Source organism: Rattus norvegicus, chromosome 10 (genome assembly GCF_021556685.1).
Source record: "Rattus norvegicus strain SHRSP/BbbUtx chromosome 10, alternate assembly SHRSP_T2T, whole genome shotgun sequence".
NCBI lineage: Eukaryota > Metazoa > Chordata > Mammalia > Rodentia > Muridae > Rattus > Rattus norvegicus.
Window position 1 is genome coordinate 52151301 of NC_141543.1, and position 27256 is coordinate 52178556.

The window sequence follows — 27256 nt, forward strand, 5'->3', positions numbered from 1 at the left end:
AAGGAGACCAGAGCTCACATTTGGGGCCCAGTGTAGCACCTCTCTCAACTGTGGGTGTGCAAAAGGACTTTTGATGGCTGCTCCCATCTGGGATGGGTGCGGGAATAGTCAGTCAGCAAGCTACTACCAGTGCACCAGGAGAGAGGGAGAAGTGGTGAAGCTTCAGGGACCAGGCTGAGCAAAGTGATTACCTGAGGCAGGACTAGGCTTGGCAGCCCCCCAGGCATCAGCTGTTTTTCCAGCATCGGAGGCAGGCTGCTGTGAGGCTGCCCAAGGGTCTGAGTTCTTGGGGACAGACTGTATGCTGGCTGTGGTAGGTACTCCCCAGGGGTCCACAGAGGCAGCTGGCTTGGTACCTAAAGAAGTCAAGAGTCAAATTCAGAACAGGAGCTGCAAAGTGTTAAAAGAGTTTCTACTGCTTTTGCAGAGGACCAGGGCTTGGGTCCGAGCACTCACAACAGCATGCTCACTGTAGTCTGTAACTCCAGTTCCAAGGGATTTGACATCCTCTGGCCTTCTCAGGCATAGGCAACAAAAAAATGGTATACGAAAACAAACTCACATAGCCTTACATATAGACACATACCGTACCAGTAAGAACAGGCAGAGTCCAGAGGCTGCCAGATAAAAATGCCTAGAGACTGTCTTCTGGCAAGTGCACAGCAGGCAAAGCTAAAGGCCTTCTGAACATTCCCCATCACACAAGGGGCTCACAGGGGTTCCCCAAACCAAATGAAACTATAAGGAACATGTCTACTTCCCCTATAAACACAGGCTCCATCCCAGACATGAAGTTTGGTAACCCACATTCCGACTACTTAGCTCCCCAGAGGTATTCTCCCATCAGTCTTGGTTGGGCCCTGCTTTCAAATGGTTGAGAATCAAGGAAAGAAAGTAACAGAGTAGGTGCTCACCACCAGCTTGAGCAGTATAGGAGCAACATAGGGTGGTCAACTTATTGCATCACAACTACCCTTCTTCACAAGGGCGGAACACAACTGGTGGAATAGTTCAGCCGGTAAAAGTGCCTGGAAACAAGCCTGGTGGTCTGAACTCATTCCTCAGGACTTAAATGACAGGAGAACAAACTTCTACTAGTTATCCTCTGACTTCTACACACACACACACACACACACACACACACACACACACACACACATACACACACACACGAAAATATGAAACAAATCATTCCTCCTGTGGAAGACAAGAAACGCTTAAACACTGCTACATTCCCAGGTCCACCGCAAAATGTCCTGAACCCTGAGCCATTTAATGCACCTCATGCTTTGCCTTTAGTTTATCCCACCTTGAAACAATATACTGGACAGCTATGTCAGATTTCTGAATTTATCATACAAATAAGGTAAAGGTGTGCGTGTCTGTGTGCACCTATGTGTATGCTCACTTTCTGGTGACTAGCTTTAGTTACTACACATTTTATCTGTGACACATAGCTAAAATGTACCTATGAAAAGTCTCACAGACAATCATTCTGGTGGGCCCTGGGTGTGCTCTGTGTGGTTGCCTATTCTTGTATCGCATCTCTTTGTTCTGTGCACACAATGTCAGTTGTTGAGTCACAGATCCCTGCATTTTTAGCAAGTAATGCCAGAACTATTTCCACGCCGGTTCTAATGGTTTATAACCCTCTAAGCAGGACCTATCACCCTGAAGTTGCCTCAAACTTTCTGATGTAACCCAGTTTTTCCATTTGTGCCAAAGTGGTACTTAAGAAGTCTATTTTGCAATAGTTTTATGTTTGCTCTCTCCCTAATAAACATGTATATCTTTTTACACCCTCCTCCTACAAGGTCTTGGTCTTTTATCAGGCATCCTCTAGGGTTTGTCTGCCTAACTAACCTCAGCAGCATGAATTACAGTGCCCATCCATTCCGGCTCAGTCAGATCTTCAGTTGTCCATTACTGGGCTCCTTAAGCCTGTTGCACTGGCCTACTTACGACTCCTTCTCTGCACAGTATTAATCATCTTCACATATATTATGAAAACGATTCTTTTCTCCCTAAACCCGAGTTTCACATACCTCAGGCTCACTGTGTGGCTGACAATAACCTTGAATGTCTTTTTGTGACTGCTTTCCTATTTCAGTTATCTGAGACAGGGTTTCTCTATGTAGCTCTGACCGTCCTGCAACTCAATGTAGACCAGACTGGCAAGATCCGCCTGCCTCTGCCGCCACAGGAAAACCACACATTTGTTTACATCTTTAGTAAGTCCACTTCTAAGGACTTGGTTCTGACAGAGGAATTTCCACAGTATTCTTATCTTTTTAAAAACTTTCCTGATTTATATTTCTTTCCAATAAATCAATATTCCTAAGTGGCCTTGACCTAAAATAGTTGAACCCATACTGTCTAACTTGGTGTCAAGTTTACCTCAGTCTCCAGAAAACAGCAGGAAGTTCTTATTTTGTGTTCTTTAAAGGGAATTTAGATGTTCTGAATGCTAACAGAATTTACCTATAAACTCTGTGTGGACTTAGAAAGAAAGCATTATCTCTCCTTGTATTTTCTTCCTTCATGTGACTCAGGGTAGAACTCCATAGCCCTTTAGTTCTTTTTTGTTGTTTTGTATTTCAAGACAGGGTTTCTCTGTGTAGCCCTGGCTGCTCTGGAACTCACTCTGTAGACCAGGCTGCCCTAGAACTTAAAAGAGATCCGCCTGTCTCAGCCTCCCAAGTGCTGGAATCAAAAGTATGCACTGTGCCCCCCCCCCAGCTTTAACAATGTTTTAGAATCAACAAAAAGATAATTAATTATTAAATATGCATTTAAAAACTATAGTCAAATCTAGTGTGAAAAATATTTCTGCCTCTATTGTTAGTATTACTGTTTATACTGTAAATAATAATAAAGTGCTGTGATTAAAGAAATGCCGCCGCCACCTGGTGCCTTCAAATATGCTTCCGCAATTATCCTCTGAACAAAAGAGGATTTTCTAGGACTGCTGCCTAGGTAGAGACTATGATTTCCTGCAAACACACAGAAGTTGCTACCACTGTCCTCAACACTGGCACTATCCGGTTCCTTCCCTGGACACAGTCTTTCTTTGCTCACACAATACTGGAATAAGCTGCCTGAGTATTCTTCAGCTTCCTGAATAGTAACGTTTATAATGTTCTTCTGGCTCATTATCTCCTTCTAAATGAACTCTTCAGAAACCCCAAAAGTCATTGAGCTAGAAGAGATAGCCACACAGCTTCCATGCTTAGCCTGGCCACTGACTCCCTATGCTCCTTGAACACACCAAAGAAACTCTGCCTTCTGTCACAAGCCCCACTGAACCTGTTTCTTGCCCTGGTCACTCTGGAATCCTCCACTTACCATTCATCTAACCAGGGGTCTTTTCCTGATTGAATTCCCTATGGTAGAAGAGTGAATAATTCTAGCCCCAATTCTAGCCATGGAGGAACACCCGACAAGACTGGGATGTATCAGGACTCAGAGAACAGGGACTTGTCAGTCTTAGAAGCTAAGGACTGTTCTCTGAGATCTGAAAAAGAACTCCATTCCCCTGGACAGCTCCTGTGAAGTAGGACACTCCATGGGTGTTAAAGATGCCCCCATCATTAGTCTTTCAAGCACACAACTTTATGCCCACAGGGCTCTAAAATGCCAAAGGACCTACTTGGGTCCTACTCAGATACTGCAGTCACTATCCCCATACCCATGTGACTTCTGGTCTGACAAGGCTACTGGCTAGTATAGTGCAGCATGAGGGGGAATAAATGCAGCCTTCACTTCTCCCTAGGCTTGTTGCAGTGACACACCCAAGAGCTGTGAGCTAGCTAGATGAAGCAAGAAGCAAATCAAGAGGCACTCTCAAATCGCACTTTTCCTGTTCTCATGTCCTGCCAACTCCTACTTGGCCTTTCTGTCTCTAATGTTGCCAGAATTATTAGGTTTCTAAACCTTCCAGAAACAACTATCTCCCTGAGAACTACCACTAACCTTCTACCCCAAGCCTTCTAGTTTCCCTATGGGCCTGGAACTATGCTTCCAGATCCTCTACTAGCTGTGGGATGCTTTGCCAGGACTGTGACCCTGGCCTCAGTTGGATTCACACTACAGTACAGGAATGGTGCCTCATCAGGCATGGCTCTGTCCCAACTGGAGAGAGTATTATGGTAAAAATTCTTTGCCAGGGAGAAGGCTGGGCAAGAAGCCAGAATAGCTGTGGTATGATGACACAGAGATCCCAGGACCAATGCCATATGGGAGTCCTAGGGACTCAGCATGCCTTCCTGCTCTCCCCACTACTCACTGATGCCTTACAGGCTCATATAACAAACATTCCACTGCAAGGCCCACTGTTCTCTCAGCTAGATGTACTTGAGGGACACAGGCTGGGGAGACCTCACTGTCCTGTGGTCCCTGGCAACACCGAGCATCAGTGCCTTTCAGAAGACTGTTGCGGTCTTTCTTCTTGCCCCCATAAGGAGGCACATCCTACCATATCCAGCCCCTACTGCCCTTTTTTAAATGAAAACCTTAATGCTCCATGGGAGAGTTTTCCCCTCACCCACTCCCACAGTTTAAGGGAGTCAGATATTGCCTTGACAACCAGGGAGAATACTCATGGCTAAAATAAATCTCAACTCCCAAAAGTCATATATGATCTACAGAGTGAGCTTCCCTACTCCCTAGGCCTTGGGGACAGAACATGCAGTTAGCCTTCCAGGGAGCCACCAGGCATGTAAGAGAGCACTGTCTCAGACAATACAGCACAATTCCCACCCTGCAGGGCTCTCATACAGTGACCTCGATTCTAAGTGCCTGTGCTCTCTCTCCACAGGTGCTCCTTTTACTCTATACCATGCTGGCATCAGGACTGGAGGGAACAAAGAAATCTAGAGCTACAGGTACAGACATGAAGAGCCACTCTCATGGCCACACTCAAGAGTCTACACAGGAAGTACCTCAAGGGCTTAAGACTCAGTGGGATACTAGGGACAAAGGGTGTGGGACCATGGTTGTCCTTAGAAAACCCCTGGAGACTTTAGTAAAATATTACACTGTCTCCCTAAGCACACAGATTCTGGGAAGACCTAATAAAGATATTTAGTGGGTCTATTATGAGGTAAATAGGAAGCCAGAATGCATGCAAATCTAAGCTCCTAATGCAATCAAGAGCCCTGCACACAAGCCCCTCTAATGCAAGAGCCACCTACTCAAACACATAATAACCTAGGCTTCCTGCATAGTTGTCTTATTCTACCCTATCAATTTGGTTAGCATTCCTTCAGCCAAGCCCTGGGATGGTCCCTGCCTCTAAGAAGAAACAAGCCATTGTACCAACCTGAAGACAACAGGAAGCCAAGAGCAAGAACAAAGGGTAAGGGGGGATTCTGAGAATAAGATGACCACACCTCCACATATAGACACCCAACCCATGTCTTTAAGAAGAGTGGAGCTGGAGAGATAACTCAGTGTCTCGGGTACTTGACTCTCTTCCAGAGGACAGAATTTGGTTCCCAGAACCCACAGCAGGTGGCTCACAACCTATACTTCCAGCTCCAGGGAATCCAATGCCTTCTTCTGGCTTCCGCAGGCACCCCTACACTTGTGGCATACACAAACAAATAAAAATGAAATCTTTATAGAAGTTTCTCATGCAGAATAAGACAATACAAAGATTTGGAGGAGGATGAGAGGACAGGCTGCCTACACCTCACAGTCCAAGTCCTAGAGCTTACCCCAGCTACCCACCACCAGTCTGCACACCTGCAACACTCCTCCTAAGCCAGCAGCACGCAGAGCCAGTGGGAACAAAGTAGTCAAACTCAGAGCTCTGAACAGAGAATGAAATGCAGGCACAGCTCAAACCCTTGCCCATCTCAAATGACACAGATCATCAGGGTCAAACAGTTAAACCCAGGGCTGGGGATTTGGCTCAGTGGCAGAGCGCTTGCCTAGGAAGCGCAAGGCCCTGGGTTTGGTCCCCAGCTCCGAAAAAACGAACCAAAAAAAAAAAAAAAAAAAAAAAAAAGAAAACCAGTTAAACCCAAATGAGCTGTCAGGTTTCCATTCTACAAGTAATGCTGGGGTCCAAGGTGTGTGTAACAAGGACTCTGAAAGCTGATGGGCTGAATTTAGTGAAAGATAAAAAGAACACCATAGACACAAGTCGGTAGTCCTGTAGCCAGTAGAGTTTGTGAAGAGAGTGCCCTTACCCCTAACTCCACAGGAAAGTAGCAGGCACAGGAGAGAAAGGGCAATGAGGCCATTACAAGGCTCTTCTATACCTTCAGGGTCTGGCATCACTAGGTCCTGCCGTGTCACACACCCAGTAAATAAAGGCTTATTTAAAGCTCAAATGAGTAGAAGGGAGAATGGAACTAAGTTCAGAGAGACAGCAGCTTCCGCCTCCTCTGTAGGTCCATTCACATAGAGCCCAGAGGATGAATGAATATTCATGAGCATAGCACAGCCGCAGTCACAGTCCATACTGGGGTCAGCAAGAAGCCAGAGCACACCTGCTACCGCCAGGCGGAACTTACGCTCAGTCCTGGCCTTGGCTCTGGTAGGTGGGTAGACAGTAAGGGGGACAAACCAGCCAAGGCCTTCTGAATTACGAGGCTGTGAGGCCTCTTCAGACCAGGTGGCAGCTTTGTGTATGTAGAACAGAGGAGGAAGTGCCCCGCTGACCTGGCAGGCTCCAGCTTCCCTCCTCTGGGCTCTTAGCATTTCCTCCAAGGCCACTTGGCTCAGCAGTGCCCAGTGCTGTTTGGAAAGAACTGGTGACAACGGGCCCACTACAAATGGGGGCTTTCAGAAAAGCCTTCCTTTCATGCAGAAAGCAGCTCTGTGCTGTGGGAAGAGGCTTTAATAATTATGAGTATCCTGGGACTGAGGAGCGGCTCTTACACTTGGGTTTTAGCAGAGGCTGCGCAGTAAGCCCATATCACGTCTGCTCTGGAGCCTCAACGCTGCAAGAAGTAAAGCACCTGCCCGGGTCAGGGGGCTGGGCACGGCCCCGAGAACACAGTGACTCTGGCATCACTTTTCAATAGCACATCCCAGACAGGACAGCTGCTGAAAAGCTAGTGGCCCAGTCACACAGTGCCAACCAACACCACACGAATGAGTACCATGATTTCCAATGATACTTGGGCACATTTCACAGCACAGCAGAAGCTGGGAAATGTACGTGTGTCTGGGTGTAACTATACACAATGTGACCTCAATTAGGTTGCACAAAGTAAGGGGGAAGTGGACAGTTTAGATTTTACCAACAGCTGTCTCCATGCTGGAAGGAGATACTAACGTAGCAGAAAGCACAACTTTCCAGCAATCCAAGATGTACTACCACAACCCCTGTCTCTGAGCAGGGCATGGGGGTGTTTCTGGGCTTTGGTGATCTGTGTAGTCCTCCAGTCACCAGTAAAAATGTCAGGTGTGTGAGAGCCAAGAGTGGGCAAGTCCACAGAGAAAAGCCACAGGGATCTGCCTCAGAGAGCTATCCAGGAACAACACCCATGTTCAGAAAAGTTTTAATCCTCACTACCATGTAAAAATAGATATTGATCATTTGGATTTTAGCTCAATCTTCTCTTTTGAAAGTTAGACTCATAATGGCCAGAAACTAAACACAATGCAAATGTGCAACAGGAGAGTGTGTGTGTGAGGTACCACATCCACAGGGGAGATTTCTGGTCAGGAAAAGACTAAATTGCAGATAGACTTCCAACAAATGAAGGCCACAGTAATGTGACTTTGTTAATATAATGCACACAACAAACAAGTCTTTAGGAATCAAGGCATAATAGCAGGTTGGTGGCTAGAAGTTAAGTAGGGGTTCTTTCTGGAGTTATGGAAATAAATTCAATTCTACCTAGTAGCAATAGTTATATAGTTCTGTGAATGTGTGGGTTTTGTTTTGTTTTGTTAAATACTCTAGCTTAAAAAAGTCTGAATGGTAAATTTCCTCTCCATTTGAAGATCAAGGAAAGGACATATCCCAACAGAGCTCTTGGCCCCTGTCCCCACAGCAGCCTGTTTCCTACCCAAGCTTCCTGGCACAGCCTCTATATGTGACCCTGATCCCACTCACTAGGAATTCTCTATAGCTGGACCTGGATAATGGTCATTTAATAAAAATAACTATAGCTGTGTTAAGATCTGGGAGAAGGGAATGTCAAAGCCAATACTAGAAAATCTATCCCTAGGGGTTGGGGATTTGGCTCAGTGGTAAAGCGCTTGCCTAGCAAGCGCAAGGCCCTGGGTTCGATCCCCAGCTCCGAAAAAAAAGAATAGGAAAAAAGAAAGAAAGAAAGAAAGAAAGAAAGAAAGAAAGAAAGAAAGAAAGAAAGAAAGAAAGAAAGAAAGAAAATAAATCTATCCCTGGAGCACCACAATACTTTCATATCTGCCTATACTCTGCTCTTCAAGAGTACACCCACCAAAGGATCCCTGGTCTCCAAGGAATAAGAACTCAGGTAACACTACTTGGCCCCAGGAAGTCGGCAAGCTCCACATCACTATAGCCAAAAAAGTATGCCAAAAAGCATCTGAGGCTGACACAGCTTTTAGATCAAATACAAGCACTTGCAAGATAGAAGCCAGTCCCTGAACTGACACCCACTCCTTTCCCCTCACCTTTCTACCTGCGGCCCATGTTGCAATGCATAGGTCCCTGTGTCTGGATTTGCATATGCCCCCGGCCCCAGCATGATTCTCACACCTCCTAACACACTATTCTACAGAACACTATGTTTCTTAGTGCCCACCCACCTCTAAGATGCTCATCTCACTGCTCTGATCTGAGAGGCCCTTGCCAAGGCCTGGCTCACACAGCACTGCTACCCATTATCCCCATCCTGCCCAGGACAGGAGCCATTCATCATCTGTGTGTCCCAGACTCTTCATATGGCAGGACAGTGCCTAGCATTTGGTACACTTTAACAAACATCAAAGAACTGGGTGGAGTAAAAAGAAAGACTAGTTTAGGAAAAAAAAGAACACAGGTACACACATAACAGGTGCCAGGAATATCACCCGCAATAAATTAATTCTGCCAAGTTCATGTTTCAAATCAGATTAAAAATTCTCTCACATTTACCAATAAGCAAAACTCAGAAATAAAACTCATTAAACTTATTATTGCTTTAAATAACAAGAACAGCAGCAAACATGTCCTGTCTTCATTAGTAGTGGTGGTAAGCATATCCCATATCCAGCTTGTCTCGGATTTCTGTGTGTGTGGTGACTATGTGAGCTTGAGCTGGGTGCAGCTCTAAGAACTGAAATGTAGTCCACAGAAGGGACCGGTCGTTTCTGATACGTGGATGAGGCAGTAAGACATGAGCCAGCCAAGAGAAAGAAAGCACCTATCTCCCCAGCCAACAGGCAAGCCTAGGAAAAAAACAGCAATCTATTTACCAAATGAAGGCCAGGGGTCAGAAATGTTCGCAGGTGCCACGGTTCCACCCCAGGGGTTGGTCTGGTTGGCAGGGGTTCCCGTACTCCACGGCTCAGTTTTCTGTGCAACAGGGCCTGAGCTGGGGAGGGCATCCATTAAATCCAACAAGGTAGTCTGCTGCGAGTGGGAGCCTGGCTATTAAGACAAACAGAAGGAATGGTTTCATCTGGTTACATCCATAGAAAATATCCATAAACTATGCATAAATATTAGTTCTCACCACAGCACAGGCCTTCTGGGCTAAGTCCTGAATAACTTGGAAATTGAGCTGCTCCAACCCCAACCAACCCCACTAACGCCACTGCTTCCCAGAGAAGCTAGGAATCCAATACACCAAGGTACTTAAGGTTTGCCACATGCCCACAAGTTCCAAGAGTTCTCAGGACTCCCAAACTCTCTCTGGATAATTCTGGCATTGGCCCAGACTGTCATCACTCATCATATCCTGTCTGGTTTCCCAGTACCCAGCCTAAAGGAGGAGAAGGGGCAGGCTGGCTCGCTCTCTGGCTTCACACCCTTCCTATTCTCATGACCACAACATTTGTCATCAGGGCCCTGTGGCATCACTTCAGATGATGCCAGTAGTATCGCTGGCCTGTTAAGTTTGCCAGAAGTGGAGCCACATCCTGGTCACCTCTATGTCATAGCCTAGCAAAGTAGAGGAAAAAGGAGATAGGGTGAGGGGATGAAGACCAGTACAACCAATGGCTTCTGGAGACCAAAAAATGTTCCCAAGTACCACTGTGAGCTGACACTGCTGCTGCCGTTCTCCTTCTACAGGTGGCATCAAGTGTCTTCTCCTGGTCACTTTGTGTTTTTGTTACTGTGTTCACCACAATATGGATGGGTTCAATGTGGATTCAGCACCCTACCGTGTGACCTGAAACAACTTCAATTTCAAATACTTACCTTGCAGCAAGCTTTCACCTCTTTCTTTTTTGGAACTTTTACTGTGTCTCTCCGGCTTTCTTCCAGAGCCATCTGCAACCTGAGGTCATCACCCCGCCTGAGGCGTTCTTCCTGGAGTAGGACAATGGAGCTTGAGGCTGGGGGCAATGTTGACAGCCACACAGCAGGGCACAAGGCCACAGTGGCCAGCAACAGGAAAGGCCCTGCATCATGTGGCATTTCAAGGGAGAATATAGTTCAGCTGGAAACAATGGCTTTCCACTCCCAGAGGGCTCACAGAGGTTCCTCCTCCAGAGGCTGTCTGAGGTCATACCAGCAACACTCAGGCACCACCAAAATTGGGAAACAAAATATTTAATCTCAGGGCTGGAGAGTTAGCTCAATAATTAAGAGCACTTGCTTTTACAGAAGACCCAGATCAGTACATAGCACCCACATAGTGGCTCACAACCCTCTTAACTCCAGTCCAGGGGATGTAACAGGCATGCATGTGGTACACATACATACATGCAGGCAAATCATTCATCCACATAGAATGAAAACAGTGTTTCCTTATAGAACACAAATCTGACAACCAGGAAAGAATTAGAAAGGCTGAAAAACACATCATTCCAATCCCCACAGTGGACACTCCCTGAACAACTGTGCAGTTGAACGGTTTCTAGTGGAAACAATTCATCTTATTTAAGGGTAAGTCACTTGCAAAAGACAGTCTTGGCCTAACTTCTACATGATTAAAACATACTCTTGGGTTTTAGCTAAAAAGGCTGAAGCCATCCACCCATCCCAGAAACTTGCAGTAAGACGTCCTGGGCACCTTGATGATCCCGTGGAGCCATGAGCTTCCACATGGGTAGATTTAATGGCTGCAGGTTCTCTACGGGGGCAGAGGCCAGGATCAAAGCTGCCCATTGTTGCTGTTACAGACATACCAACTATGCCGGCCAAACCTCTCTGTGTTCACATTTAACACCCAACATTCTTCTCTCCATACGAGGGGTGTACCTTGCTGCCTCTGGCTGTCTGCACGCTTTCTGATGACTGAAAGCAAAGGGACACTGTCTAAAGGTGTTTGAATTGCCCCTTTTGCTCCTCCATTTTAAAGTAATGCATGCTTATTAAAAAGAATAAGGTATAGAGGGGGACAAAACCACACACAGGCTCAGTATTAGAGCACTTCCTTACAGAGGGGTCTGGGTTCCACCTTACACCACATGCCCGCATGCACACACTGTCCTGAAGCTTCCCTTCTAGCCTTCTACCTTCTCCTACACATCTGCCACTGGGTATACTGCCCTGGCAGGGACCAGGCCACCCCACCTACCGCCAACCTCAACCCAGGCCTGTCCTGCTCACTGCCCTGTACGCTGGTACCTCAGGGAGGCTGGAGGCACACAGCTCCCTCAGGAATCCCTGGACGATAAGTCTGCGTAGGAACTTCACTCAGGCTTAGCTGTTTCTCTGGACACTGACCTCCCTGAAACCCTTTCCTAGTTATAGCTCTGCCTGGGCTAGGGGCTCAGAATGCACTGTAGCCACAAGACAGAACTCATCAAGTAAGTGCCTTAAAGACAGGGCTGTGTGTGTGTCATCCTTTCTGGGAGCCATCACCCTCCCCCAGGAACGCCAAGGTAAGGACCCCACGGGCTCAACCCCCCCCACACTGACCTGTTCTGCAACCTCTCTGCTCATGGCAAGTGCCAGTTGCAGCTGCAGCTCCTCTTCTCCGCTGGTCTGTGGCCGGGCCTGCTCCAACTCAGAGGACACTCGTGGGGAAGTAGCTGTGGAATGGGGGTGGGGTGGGGGTGGGGGTGGGGGTGGGAGATAGGGAACAAGTCATCACACGCAAAGAGCTATCTCTCTTATTCCTACTAGCACAAGATAGTACTCAGTTTTCATCTCAAACCCACATGGCCCAGCCAAAGGATAAGATAAAGCCACAGGTATTTCAGAATTAAAATTAAACAATAGTCAAACAGTTGCACACCTAAAGGAGACACATGAAACCTTGGCTGGAGGTCAAGCCTCAGGAAGATCAAATCTCAGTCTTCACAGCAGATCTCTGCTCCAGAGAAATGGACCAAACAGAAACCTAAGATAAGAGTTCTTGGACGGCCTTCAGTCATGTGAAGTAGCCCAAAAGACCAAAGGCTCCAACCAAAACACTAATGTTTAGACTGCATGCTTAGGAAAAGGAAGCCCACACAGTTCTGTGTAGACCAAGTACACGCGGGTGTGTTTTGCTCAAGTATCTAGCTAGTTAACATTGACAAGAGGCTCCTGTGAATAGTGTTTTTATTGAAGGTGTGAAATGCAGAGTCCTAGCTGAGCTACCAAATCCCAAACCAGGAAATCCACATTCATAGTAACTGGGGGACCTTCAGGTTAGGAGTTGAAATGCAATGGGATCCGACGTCCAGAGTACGAGCGAGCATGAACTGAGTGTGTACCCACCTCTGTACACTCCCAGCTTCAATAAACCCTGCAGATGGAAGCCTACCCACGGAAGGAGCCATTGTGTCTGATGGATCCTGGCTCAGGTCTGCTCTGGGCTTCTGTGTAACACAGCATGCACACGCGCACTCTCTCATCAACTGCAGAGCTTTAGCCTCCTGCATTGGGTGGGACCTACAGAGTAACCAGCCCTCACCCCAGCCAGTAAACCTTTACACAGTGAATGGCTGCGTTCCTGAATGGGTGGGTGGGTAAGTGGGTAGACAAAAAGAAGGACAAGTTAATTTCATAGCTTGGGCTAATTGTTTTAAATGTTCTAACCTGTATTAATAACTTCCTTTTTTCATGCATTCTAGCAAAGAACTACCCAGACTGCTTACCACAACAGTTTCTCTACCTCTAGTCTAAACTTGGTTCCTAGGAGCTGCCTCCTTGGCAGAAGGTAAGAGGTCAGAAATAACTGCTGACAAAGATGGTTTCTAGATAGCCAGCCACGCCCAGGCTACAGAGATTGTAAGGTTTAACTTGGAATTGGTGGTGGTGGTGTAAGCAACCAATTTTCTCACATCTCTTGTCCTGAGCAGGCAAAACAAAAGCTGCAGTAAAAAACTCCATCCTAAATAAAAACCAAACCTAATCTCATCCTAAAGCATTGCATTGCCCCAATTATACTTCTCACAGGACCACTTTAGAAACACAAGTGGCTCAAGGGGAGGCCCCAAGGTCTGACACTATTACTGAGGTTAGGGAGTGGTCACAAAAAGGGGCCTATCATATCTGCCCTCTGAAAGACCCAACAAGCAGCTGAAAGATTCAGACGCAGATATCTGTACCCAAACAATGGACAGAAGCTGCAGATCCCTGTGATGGAATTAGGGGAAAGCTGGAGGAAGCTGAGGAGGAGGGCAACCCTGTAGAAGGACCAGCAGTCTCAATTACCTGGACCCAAAAGATCTATCAGACACTGGATCACCAATCAGGCAGCATACACCAGCTGATATGAGGCTCCCAATACATACATACAGCAGGACTGCTGGGTATGGGTTCAATGAGAGAATATACATCTAACCCTCAGGAGACTAGAGGCCCCAGGGAGCTTAGAGATCTGGTGAGGTGGGGACATCCTCGTGGAGACAGGGGAGGCAGGGAGGAAGTATGGGATATGCAACAGTTGGAACGTGGACTGGGAGGGGAAAAAAAATCTGGAAAAATAAATAAAATGCAAGTGGCCTCAAATTCACTTTACTGATTAGAGTAACAATATACTTTTTAAAATATATATTTTTGATTGATTTTTGTTCTCAAACTCACTGATAGGTCCCTACTTTCTCATACTCAAGAAAGAAAGAACTCATCAACTAGACTGGAGGGGACAAAGGCAGTGAGACAGACATATCTAGGAGGCAGACCTAGGAAATTCCTGCTTCTTGTACAAATCCATACCAACCCAGGAATGAATGGTTGACAAATCCCCTGGTGAGATCAGACACAGTAGCAACGATGTCCTGTTTACAACTGAATGGAAGTCCTGGGAGTCACACTGGCTTGGAGAGCTCAGAAAAAGGATCTAATCCTGCAGAGAAAGCTGCTCTACGGCCATCAAGTCACCGGAGATCCACCAGGTCAGGAAAAAACAATGCTCTGAGCAGACTGCTGCAAAAAGATCTCTCAGTTTTCAGGGCTACTAGATATACCTGTGAGACCAGATGAGCTTCAAATGCAAATGGAACATACTGTTACAGTCACCAAGGTGGTGAGAGTGATGCAAAGACAGGCAATGTGGGACTTCAAGACAAGGGTACTAAAGGGTATTCCTCTACACACTGTGCTTTTATAAATGGATACACAGCTCTCAGCTCCACAGGTGGCAGAATTCACAGCCACCACCCACACAATCAGCTGAGTATGCACAGCAGGCCCTGGCTTACTTAGAGACACTCTGGCCTTAGTGATGGCATCTCAACCCCACAAAGAGACTTTTGTGCCTGGGTGCATGATAGGGAACACAGATGTTCCTGTGAGCCAGGCCTGAATGGATTCTCTGACTAATTAACCTGGCCCTATTCTGAGCATCTGAAGGCTCACATTTACAGAGACACAAGGAAAAACAAGCATTTCCCTCAAAGTCTGTCCCCAAAAATGAAGACACAGGCTCAGTGAATAAGAGTTTGCTGAGCAAACATGAGTTCTAATCCTCAGCACACATTTAAAAAGATGGGTGCAGGGGGCTGGAGAGATGGCTCAGTGGTTAAGAGCACCAACTGCTCTTCCTGAGGTCCTGAGTTCAAATCCCAGCAACCACATGGTGGCTCACAACCATCTGTAATGAGATCTGATGCCCTCTTCTGGTGTGTCTGAAGGCAGCTACAGTGTACTCATACAATAAAATAAAATCTTTAAAAAAAAAAAAAAAAAAAAGATGGGTGCAGCTGTGCCCTCAGGTAAACAATGCTAGAGGTGGTGAGGAAAAGGAAAAGGGAGAGTCACTGGGATTCGCTGGCTGCCAGCATAGCTCCACGTACAATGAGAAATCTACCTGTCTCAAAGTAGAGTGCTAGTGCAAGACTCAACGGTCCTTTTCTGGCCTGTAAACACCAACAGTTGGTTCCAAACAAAGCCATTGAGACCAGGGTTCCCCAACTTGGCAGTGTTCTGACTATTCCTGATGAAGCCAACACCAAGTTAGAGGCTAGTCTAGGCTACCAGAAGACCTGTCTCAATAAAGACAAAAGTGAGCACAGGAAGTTCTGCCCCATAGCACATGCCTGTTATCTCAGTACTTAGAGACTGGGATGGCAGTAAGGGGTGGGGGTGATAGGCAGAACAGCTCAAGGACAGCCTTGACTGCTTTTGAGTTACGTACAGGTCAGTATGGCCTACCCTGTTTCAAAACAAAAACTGAACAGATGAGCAAACAATCTAACCAAGACATATATTCATGAACAGTTTGTCCCTAGCTTTCTATTATCTGTATAATACACAATGTTGGGACCAAACTCAGGCCAGTTGTTCAGATGGGTCAGACAGGCTACCCTTGGGGGAAGTGGACCCTAACTGTCAGTTCTCTTGTTGAAAGACCTGCTTACTGTCAACAGCCTGGAGGCTCCCAAATCCCCTCAGGTCCCAAACTGGGGCCCTGTCACTGAAGACTGCTAAATTAGCTGCTGACTAAGATAGAAATCTTTTTGTTGTACTTTTTGTTTTGTTTTTTGAAGACAGGCCTTGTTATGTAGTCTTGGTTGTCCTGGAAGTCACTAATGTAGGCTGGCCTAGAACTCACAGAGATCCACCTGCACCCGCTTCTGTCTCCAGAGAGCTGGGATTATATGTGTGCACCACAACAACTTAAAATGGGAATCTTAGGCAGAGCAGAGCAGAGTGGAACAAAGTCAGTCCTGTATCAGTGAAGGGAAGGTGTGCAGATTTTTCTTCTATTTCATTGCTCCCCGAAGGATACATAAAGCAATGGTTCCTTAGCATTCTCACAGCCAAAGATATCACAGTCAATACAGGGCTGTCTCACAGCAGGAGTGTCAGCTCATATACAACTACTGCAGGCCATGGAGAGAAGCTTCCAAGTCGTTGGCAGTTCTGGATCCAATACTAAGGATAATCAGGCACCACTATGATGTGTGTAGCTGTTAAAATATTTACAGACTTGAGTGAGAACCTGGAGAAATGCTTCTGTTAGGACAGCATGAGATGGAAACTCCACCTTCATTCTTTCTCACTCATATAATGAAAACTGAGCAGACTGACTTACCTGGGCCAATATCACACACACTAGTGACTGCAGGAGAGGTGAGCTCATGGGAAGGAAGAACCTGGCCTGAACAATAAAGGAGGAGGGGGCTGCCTCCAACCATCCAAAGGGCCTTGCCACTGGCCGTCAGGAAAGGGAGAGGCAAGGAAGACTGCTGAGGAACACTGCAGCTGAGAATAACCCAGAGCTGTACTCTGCAGTCTCCCAGCACCTCACACACCACTGGTACAGGATTGTGATTTGAGGTGTGGTCTAGCTTTGGGACTTGTGGAGCTATTAAAAAAGTTCCTAGACAGGGGCTTGATATGGTAGACTGCTGACCTGGCATAAAGGAAGCCCTCAGTTTGATCCCTGCACAATATAAACTGGGCATGGGTGGCACACGCCTAAAACCCCAGCACTTGAGTAGAGGCAGGAGAAAGTTCAAGGTCAGCCTTGGCTATATACTGAGTTTGAGGCCAGCCTGAGCTACCAGATACTGTATTTATAAAAAAAAAAAAAGTAAGGGGTGGGAGCTAAACACTGCAGCAATTAAAAATACTGGCTGTTCTTTCGGGACCCAAGTTTGATTCCCAGCACCAACACGATAACTCACAAACAACTAACTCCAGTTTGAGGGGATCTGATGCTTCTGACCTCTGCTGACACCAGGCACAAACGTGGTTCACACACATACACTTAGGTATACACACATATGCATAAAGTATTTAAAACACATGAATACACATCAAAAAATAAAGGCATTCTTATGCAGACAGCTTTAATTAAATTCATTCATTATGTCATGCTCAACCCCCAAAATAGTAGTACATAGAGTTGGGAAGAGAGGACTTGGTAGAAAGGAACAGGAGAAAAAACGGATGTGACGGCTCAGGTTGGCAAATGCTTGGAAGCTTGGCCATGTGTGCCTGTCACTGCTTTCTATCAGACAGACCAGGTCCTAGAGACCACAAGCCCAGTCCTGCTTGAGACCTTTCTACACCTGCCCAAGATACCTGAATTATAGAAAGAAGAGCACTGTGTACTTCTAGTTGAGGCCCATAAGAAATACACAAGAGCACTGGGATTTAAAATATGACATGGTGCCCTGTCTGTTTATAAATAATCCCTGAAGAATGAAAAACTATTTTGGGAGTTCCTTGAAGAACTTTGAAAGTGGATAAAATATTTATAAATTATTGAAACAAAAAGGAAAGAGAAAAAAGATAATTTTAAAATGAAAGTTTCTGCACAGGCAATTTAAAAGATGGTGGCACAGACAAGAGAGGGAAGACAAACCAAAGCACATGAATCACACCGTTTCCTAACTCACCCTTTGTGAATCTGGGTTTTGTTTTTTGAGACAAGGTCTCATGTAGCAGGCTGACCTCTAACTCACTATGTGGTCAAGGGGCCCTTTTAACCCTTGATCTTCCTGCCCCTTACATCCCAATTAAACCAAAAACAAAGGTTTACTTAAATTCATGAAGTATCTAAGTGGATTTGACCTGTCTCCTTAGCCATGCTGACTTCATTCACCTGCCTGCACGAAGGCATGCTCCCATTCACTCATGTGCTCTCCAACCCCTCCCCCGGGTGTGGAGAAAACTCAATGTCCATACTGACCTCAAAAGGACCTGGACTCTTGTCTGCATGCCTGCTGGGCCACCAGAGAGTAAAGAGACAGTCTATAAGACTGATGGGTTGGCAGAGTTGCATGGTGACACAACCATAGGACTACAGGATGTGCTTCCCCAGTGTGGTCCTGTGTCTGGGCAGCTGCTCCCTAGCCCTGCCCTCCTACCTGCAGTTACAACACCCGGTTCTCTCATACCTCCTTTGGATCCTGAACTCTTGTTCAAAACCAAAGAGAAACTGCCCAATTTGGGGGTCAGTGCTGAGACATTCAAAGCCAAATTTAGATCCATCTCTAGCAAATGTATATGTCTCACTCTTATGTCCCTTTTGTCCCACTTTCTTCTAGTACCTAGTTAATCCTGTGGTATTGCATGTGTTTTGTAAGCCCACTCAAATCCTCTGTGAAGTGAGCCCAGCAAAGACATGAAATGGTCATAATCTCCAGTAATCTCCTGGTAAGCCTGTCACGGTACAGGAGAGCAGTAACAGTCTTTGCATGGATTGCTGAAGCTCAAGGATTCCCCGACACTTTTCTTGGACTTCCCTAGAATCACACCACAGAATGCTAAAGGCTTCATCTAGAGAGGTGATTCAGAAGATGAGGTGATTGACAGCACCCACCTAGGACAAACCACCAGTTCCATGGTTCCTACACCACAAAGCACTCTGAGGCATTAGAGCACACTGGAGGCAGCAAACTCTTCTGCTTTCCCCTCCTCCCTCCCTCCCTTACTTTTAAAGAAGAGTAACTCTCACAGTTAACCTCTCCCCACAGTATCAGACACCAAGGAACAGTTTCCTGGCTTCTATCAGGATACAGCAGCAGCTCTGGCTCCAGAGGCAGATTCAGGAGAACAGCAAAGTAACCCATGACATTAGTGGGCTGGGCGCCCTAGCAGGCAGGACAGACAGGAGGAAGGAGGGAGGAACCCTGCTGTACTTGAGCTGACAACTGTCAAATCAGCCTACAGCAGCCTTCTTCCCCAGGTCTTGTTTTTGATCACTGAGGATTCTCCCGTCCCCCTCTGCCACATCTGATGCAGATTCTCAACCCCTCCCCAACTACTCGCTCAATCTCTTCACAGCTGTAGCTTTGCTAGTCCCACAGTACTTGGTGCTGGTACCTCAAGTAGGCCTGACAGGTGGACTGCTCACATCTGTACTCTAATCCAAGCTAGCTGTCACTTCTGTGACCTGAAACAAATTCCAACCTTGTAAGCCTGAGAAACTCCCCTGGCTTCTGTTGACACAGCAGTCAGTCTCAAGCACCAACTGCATACTCCTCCAACAGGAGGCCAACAGAGACAGAGGCCCAGTCCTTGTGGGGAATAGCCTTTATGTGAGTATGAGCATAGGAGGCTAACAATGCACAGTTAGAAGCACTGGGATAGAACAACTGCCTCTCTGCACTTCAACTCTCCCTCTTCCCTGCCTCTTGGACAGAATTTTGAGGCCTCAAAGCTGCCCTCATCTCCTCTCCACATCAGCAAAATCCAGGCCTCCAATAAGCCTTCTTGGGTCTTCTCTAGAACAAATCCAAAGACTGATTGCTTCCCACCTATCAGGCTACCAGTCCCATCCTCCAATCAGTGAGGCCTCCTGCTCCAGCTCTGCCTACCTCAAGCCAGAGAAATCCTCCCAACCCTTCTCAAGTGCTTCTAAGGTTTAAGTACCTATCCACCCTGATTCCTTCCACGCTGTGTACAAGGTAAAAGCCTTTTTTTTTTCCTTGCAGATTCTAGTCAACTGAGCCAGGTATGTAACCTGCAAAAGTCAGCACAGTGACAATATTTAGAAATTCCTATCAAGAATTAGGAAAGCCCTGTCCCCTACAGTCCCTCCACCAGGCCCTCTCAAGGAGGTCAAAGGAGATAACCCTGCAAGGAATCAGTACTTAAGGGACTCTAAAACCATTACAAGGGTGGCTAGAAACAGAGAGGTTGAGGGCAAGGAAACTAAACAGAAGCTAACAATGGATACAAGTCACAGATGAGATACAGAACAGAATTTGAGGGATTTCCAAGGTTATTTATACAGATTTGAAGGCAGTGTGGAGGAAAAAAAAAATTCTGGCTTGTGAAAGAAAAGCTATCCTCAAACCACCATCATGCCATCTTTGATCTGGACAAATCAAAGTCCCAAGGTATCTTCCCCTGTGGCTACGGTGATGCTAAGTCTTCCCCTGCCCCTGAGGGGTCTAGGGACCTAGGTGTACCCATCTCAAATAACTCACCTGAGTCACAGCCTAGGACAGAGGAAAAGGAGATGAACTCCATGAAGCTCTAGGAGAACCTGAGAACAGATCCTATGTAAGTGGTAGCAAAACAATGGGTATGCAACTTCCATGTCACTGGGAAACCCTTCCAAAAAGTTCCAACCCTGACACCAGTTACTGTGCAAAGCTGGTCCTCCTTACCTTTCCGAACAGTAGAAGCCAAAATCCCACACAAACTCTTAGAGGACAGGACACAAAGGAAAATATCCCAGGACTAAATATAGTGATCACACAAATACTCAAGTTAAGCAAGCTGTAATAGTAATGAGGCATGAATGAGTGAGAACTGTCTCCAGGGCTCAATAGAGGTTGGCTACCTTATCAGGGAAATTACACAAAGGCTTGCTGTTGGTGCCCCTTGGGCAAAAGTAGAAGAGAGCTTTCTTCTCAAGTGGGAACCCATTTATGACCAAAAGGAGATTAGACAGAGTATTTTCTTGTGAGCAACAGTGAAAATCTGTTTCCAGTTTAACCTGCAACAGTGTAGCTCTGACCAGGATGCATTATTAATTAGGCAAAAGAGAAGCCCCATTTTTTAGTTACCCATTGAATTCAGCCTCTTCAAACACAGTGACCTAGAATTGACAGTACAGCTAACTCTCTGTTCATTGTGACAATGGGGATTTCAGCAATGATAACAGGCCATTGGAAAGCAAAAATAATCCCACTGGAAGCCCCACAGTTTTCAACTCCTACACTGGGAATGATGGCTTCCAGTGACCATCACTGAGGGTCTGCTACTAGCTTTCAGAAACTGAAAGCACACATTCCCATCTCAAAAAGCCAATCGCTTGGGTCCACTACCACTCTGTGGCCTGGCAGGCAGCAAAGCACCCTCTGGTCTGCAGAGCAAGGGATACAGGGAAGATAGGATCATCACCCACGCCTACCCACTATGTAGTTCCCCTTTAAGCTGGTGGTATTGACTGTGGGCAGGGGAGCACAGGGCTGTAAGCTCCCAGAGGAGAGGCAGAAAGGATTCCAAGCACTGGAAGCTAGCTAGACAGGAGGTCCAGCAGGAGGCAGGGAGAGAGTTGGCTGTACTGGCATGACAAGCCCCACCCTCAGCAACCTGCATGGCATTTCTACGAAGAAAAGTAAACCGCTGTCCCACCTCGGGCTGCGCGGTCACAAGTGAGGCAGGGCTGGGCCCAGTCGCCATTTGGGTGGGAGGCTAGGCCCAGGTGCGGCAGGCAGGGGTGGCGCTGGCTCAGTGGCTGCAGCTCCTCACTCTGACCCAGCATGGCCCCTGTGCGGTGCTGGGGGCACAGAGAGGCCTCTGGCGCTGTTGAGCAGGGACACACACACATACACAAAAAGAGACACACCATTAGAGGATGCGCAGCAGTGCGTAGAGGACATAGGCCAAGACCACCCAGGGTTCTGCCTCATCCCTGAAGTCAGTCCCCTGTGCCTAGAAGTCATGAAAAGCCTGTTGCCACACCCTGACCCTGGATATTTCAGTTCAAGACCAAAGTCTAGGAAATAAAGAACAGTCAGAGCTAAAGCATCAGAACCTTAGAAGCCAGGCAGGGTCAATGACTAAAGATCTCAGGCATGGTATAAGAAGGGTCTGATGAAACAACCAGGCTTCCACACTCCCATCTTGTCCCTGTACCTTGACTTCCTACCCTGTTTAACTATAGTGGTTCCAGCCCCTTTGTATCCTCCACAGGAGGGTCCTTGAGGAAAATAAAGCCAATTCTCCTAATAGGCCAATCTTATTTTTTAAATTATCTTTAGTTTGTTTGCTTATTTTGGTGGGCAACTTAATCCTTAATGCAAGGAGGCTTAAGTCTACCTTCGGGTATAAATTATCTCACAAGTCATCATCATCACATAACGAAAGCAATTCAAACTCAAAAAAAGAAAATTATGATAGCCAGAAATAATATAAGAAAATGTTAACCTGCTCCAACCCTAATAATAACTTAGAATTCCTAGAGGCAGGAAGCCTGACTTTGATGTGCAAATCCCTTACATAAGACATTCCTCAAAATTCTAACAGTGGTACAAAGAAAGTCAGACTGAAGCCTATTATACAGTGGTGGGAAATGCTGGTGTGCAGCAAATTAAGAAGGAAGAGTGCTCTGCCATGCTGGCCATGCAGATAGCACACACCTGTCATCCAGCACCCTGGAGGTTGCATAAGGAAATAGCAAGTTTGCAGCTAGCCTGGCTACACAGATCACTTTCAGAAAGCAAAAACCAAAAGGTTTCTGTTACACTGACATAATGTGCTGTTCCAAAAGATACGGGTTTGGAAGCCCGTTTCTGCTGCCAAAAGATGAAGCTTAGGCATCTGAGGGCCACCAGAGACACCTCTCTCTGAGTTCAGGGTCCTTAGTAGCTACCCAGTCCTGAGAAACAGAAGATGAACAGTGTGCTTGGGTAACTTCTTGACAATGCCCAGGAAGCCAGCAGGATCAGAAAACAGCTTCTACAAGGCCCAAACACCACTTCCTCTCCCCGAAACCTCTTCTGAATATAAAACAAAGACCCAAAGTGATCCAACACACAATCAGAACATAGATCAGCTCTGCACAGTACAGACCCAGCCATACAACCAAATCAAATCCTGGAGACTCTTTTGCATATGTGAGAAGGAAGTCTTGCTAATGCTAACAGTGTTCCTTTCTAGGTGAAACAGATATCCAGCCTTGTATCTCTGGTTAATGACCTATAATAGTAAACCCTGAGCCTTTACAGAGACCTGCAATTCAGTCAGTTCAGAACAACACTGAGTGAATGCAAGGTTCAGAAATAGATGATCAAGTGCAAGAGTCGTTTCCTCCTGGCTACCAGGTACTTGAGTCCCTGTAGGTTTGGACAGCAGGGCAATCCCTTTGCTGACAGACATTCTTGGACAAAAAAAAAAAAAAAAAAAAAAAAAAAACCTGGCAAGACTGGCCTTGGAGCCCACTCTCCCCCCCAAGAACTTAAGAAGCCTTGACTAAATCCCCAGAAGACCCACAGAACAGCCAGGGGATCAGAATCCCCTTTGTAACCAAATCAATCCAAATCAGGGAAGCTGTCACCTGGGTGCCAGAAGCTGAGAACTGAGGTTCTCAGATGCTCAGCCCCAGCACCTGCCACTCAGTGCTCGAGTAAAGGTGAGGTACTTTGTTTACTCACAGCCGTGGTAGGACGCCGGCGAGCCCCCAGCCTTGCCATACTCTTGCTCTGAGTAGCTGGTAGAAAGGTTGGGCTGGCTGGAGCCTCGACCGAAGGTGATCTGGTTGCTGCCCACACCAGTGGCCACCTGAGCCATGCGCTCTTTGGTTTTGAGAGCCTGAACCCTCTCAACCTTCAGCCGCTCCTCATCCTTGAGGAGAGCAACCAGTTGCTTTGACTTCTCTCGAACATTAATACCCTGGTCCTTGCCATCACGGTCAATGTACTGGAAGTCCTTCAGAGTCTGTATAGCAAAGATGTTCTCCCGACACTGCTGGGCCACCCGCTCAGAACCTGTCTTGATAAGGTAGTCCAGCAGTGTCAGCGCCTTGTATACATGTCGCCAGTTCTTGCCATGGTCATTAAGCCGCTTCCAAACCATGCTCATGATCTCCGAGAAGGCTACCACATTATAGGTCAGGTCAGCAATCTCAGTCATCAGAGAGCTGGATGGGCCCCATGGGTCATTGGAGGTGGCTTCCCGGACTTTGATTTCAGCCTCTGAGTAATTGTTCACAATGTTTTTCATCTGCCGTCTAATAGATGAAGTTGTCATTTTTATCTTGTTACAAATGTGAAGCCCTTCAAGAGAAACTTTCCTGTCCCCTAAGCCTGCACCCTAGGAAGTTTCCGTGTCAGAAACGCAGATGGAACAAAAAGGCCATCCACAGTCATTTCTTCCTCCAAAGCCTCAGGTCCCAGAAGCTGGCAGCCATGCCCTAGAGAGAAAGAACACATTACTTTGGTTAGAAGCACTGGTGATGATGGGAGAGCCCAACACAAGCTGTGTACGAACATACCTAGTTCCACGGACACAAAAACACCCATCCTGTTTTCAAAACTAAGATCGAGTCAGAAATGCCACATGCTAAACCATAAACCTTAAACTCGAGTTCAAACTGTAAGTAAACACTGTGATCACTTTCCTATCTCCTAAGGCTTCTGCCGGAGTGGCTAGCGTGCAGGCTGTATCTTCAATGACAACCAAAAGCCAAATACAGGAAGACTGGAGTATTGGGGAAGTTGTCCTGATAAATGTATTTTAACCTTTGGTGCTGGGTACTGAACTGTGAGCTACATATCACCCATGTACCTCAGCACTGAGATGTACTCCTGTCCAGTCCTGAGAGTCTTACATGTGGGGGCAACAAAGCCTAATTTCGAGAATACCTCACGAGTCCCTAACTGCCTAGAAAATCCTCCTTAAGTGCCGTTTCTCTGTGACCCTTCCTGAGCATGAATTAGTGCAGTGCTGACTGCTCCTCCAGAGAAAAGCTGACAACCTACACTACCACCTCCCATCCCCCATCTACCCCAGCTCTCAGGAGCTTCCAGCATGCGAGCAGGGACAAGCCTAACCCCTCAGCTCACAGGAAAAGCAGAGACCCAGAGGTAAATAATGACAGGCTCCAAGTGCACCCATCTCCTTTCTTTCTTCAGATGAACAAGAGCTTGAGCAAGGTCCACATCTCACATCTCCAGCATGTATGGTGGTCACCATCTGTCCCAGTCACAGTGAATACCCAGCATCCAATACTGTGCCCAACATGAAATAAACACTTGAATAAATATTACATTTAGAAACAGTCTTCTTGTCCTCGGGCCACACCCCCCACCTGTGAGATAAAGAAACTGAAACCTAGAAGATTCTCAAGACAACTGAAGACTAGAGAGAAAACAAGGGCTCCATCTAGCCAGCCCTGCCATAGTTGCTCAGTCCCTATGGCTTAACTCCTTTAACAGTAGATATGGTTCCTTCCCATCCGAGATGTAATGCACGAGCGAGGTATGGACTCTTAAAGCTGTCTGGCCACTATTAACAGGCTGTGAGACCTCCCTACCAATGCTCAGACAGCCCAGAACCTGGCCCCTAAAGTGAACCTTCCTCTTCCTGGACTGCTATGGTGTTCCTGTCATAGAACCACCAGATATTCCTACTTTCTTTCTTTAAGACTCAGTCAAGCAGGCAATGGGTTCATCAAAAATAAACAAAAAGGAGACACAAAGAATACAATGGTCATTCATCACCTACAGCCACATAGGTAAGAGGGAGACAATTCATGAAGCTTCAGATGCCTTCTCTGCTCACTCAGATATGCTGAGGAGCCTGTCTGTGCCTGAGGCCAGAGCACTGACTTCATCTGATGGTGGGCATGTTCTGCCTCTCTACCCATCTGTTCAGCTCTTCATGAATCCCCAAAACCTGTCAGAAAACAGAGATAAAACCTTTTTCAGAGTGACTATACGTTTAATTAGGTTGTTCACTCATAATTTACTGCAGGCAGTGATAGGATGAGCCTCATAAAAGAAAAAAAGAGAACTCCAGTGAGCATTTCAGTGATTTCCAGTGAGCATTTCAGCTTAATCACAGATGTGTCAAAGTTGTTAAGTCATTTCAGAGCCACCTAATGCCCAGAACTTTGAGATATGTCACTTGATTTGATATCCAGCAAGTATTCCTGGCCTATACTTAAGAGGTCCCAGGTTCAATTCCCAAAAGCTATATGACAATCCAGGGAACCAGGCATTTATGCAGGCAAAGCCCTAATACAAATAAAATAAGAATAAATCTTTAAAGCCAGGCAGTACTCAGCAAGCAATAGACAGGCAGATCTCTGAATCAGAGGCCAGCCTGGTCTACAGAGTAATTTCCTCCAGGATAGCCCCTGTCTCAAAAAAATAAATAAATAAAATAATGAAAGTCTTTAAATGAATAACAGTTTCTGAGAATGACTACTATTACAACCACAACAAATGGATGGAACTCCAACCAACAGCAAAGCTGAGTTCAAGAGCTGGTCTGGAGAGCTATTGAGCCGTACAGTAGCAGAGGTTACTTGATCCATGAGGCCCTGGATTCTAACTCCCACTCAATATAAGAAAGAACTAAGGGGCTGGAGAGGTGGCTCCATGGCTAAAAGCATTGGCTGTTCTTCAAAAGGACCCAGGTTCCGTTCCCAGCACCCTCATGACAGTTCACAACTATCTGTAACTTCAGTTCCAGGGGATCTGACACCTTCACACCTATGCACATAAAACGAAATAAATTATTTTTAAAATAAGTAAACAGATAGGGAGTGGGACAGACATGGCTCTCTGCACTGCAGCTACTAAGGAAACTAAGGATGATTGAATGTCTGAGGTCAGCTTGAGCTACATAGTAAGATTAAAACTATTGAGGGAGGGGTTGGGGATTTGGCTCAGAGGCAGAGCGCTTGCCTAGCAATTGCAAGGCCCTGGGTTCGGTCCCCAGCTCTGAAAAAAAAAAAAAAAAAAGGAAAAAAAAAAAAACTATTGAGGGAGGGAAAACAAAAAGGGAGAAAAAAATGTGCATTACATGGGAGCTTTGAAGGCTCCAGAACAATACTGAGTAATGGAAGGGTAGGTATACTTTTACAAAACAGGCACTCTTGTATAGCCTAAGTTGGCCCCCAAACTATGTGCACTATCCACTTGACTTCTGATTACTTTCTAGCCTGTAACTGAAATATGCAAGTGAAATAATCATCTCCCACTGTCTTAGAAAGAATATCGCAGTCCTTTTTTGGAAACTGAACTGAAGGACAGGACAGAGGTGGGACCAATCAGAGCACTGGAAACCAGAATGGACTACTTGGAGACC

General features: G+C 46.4%; 1 protein-coding gene across 27 annotated transcripts in view; it reads right to left on the reverse strand.

The window, feature by feature from the left end:
* The window catches only part of Epn2 (epsin 2), a 61863-nt gene that overhangs the window by 5392 nt on the left and 29215 nt on the right, over positions 1-27256 (reverse strand). For 6 of the 27 annotated variants that reach the window (NM_001033914.2, NM_001305628.1, XM_087574042.1 and 3 more), the window contains 6 exons: positions 23596-24353; positions 21575-21745; positions 12020-12132; positions 10352-10462; positions 9403-9577; positions 192-356 (listed from right to left, as the gene is read on the reverse strand). In NM_001033914.2, the coding sequence (NP_001029086.1) occupies positions 192-356; positions 9403-9577; positions 10352-10462; positions 12020-12132; positions 21575-21745; positions 23596-24190 (1330 nt within the window). In that variant the 5' untranslated portion in view covers positions 24191-24353. Of the gene's footprint in view, positions 1-191; positions 357-9402; positions 9578-10351; positions 10463-11356; positions 11393-12019; positions 12133-21574; positions 21746-23595; positions 24354-25666; positions 25838-27256 lie in introns of those variants that run through there. The other 21 variants (XM_087574055.1, XM_087574057.1, XM_087574059.1 and 18 more) reach the window with 7 other exon arrangements.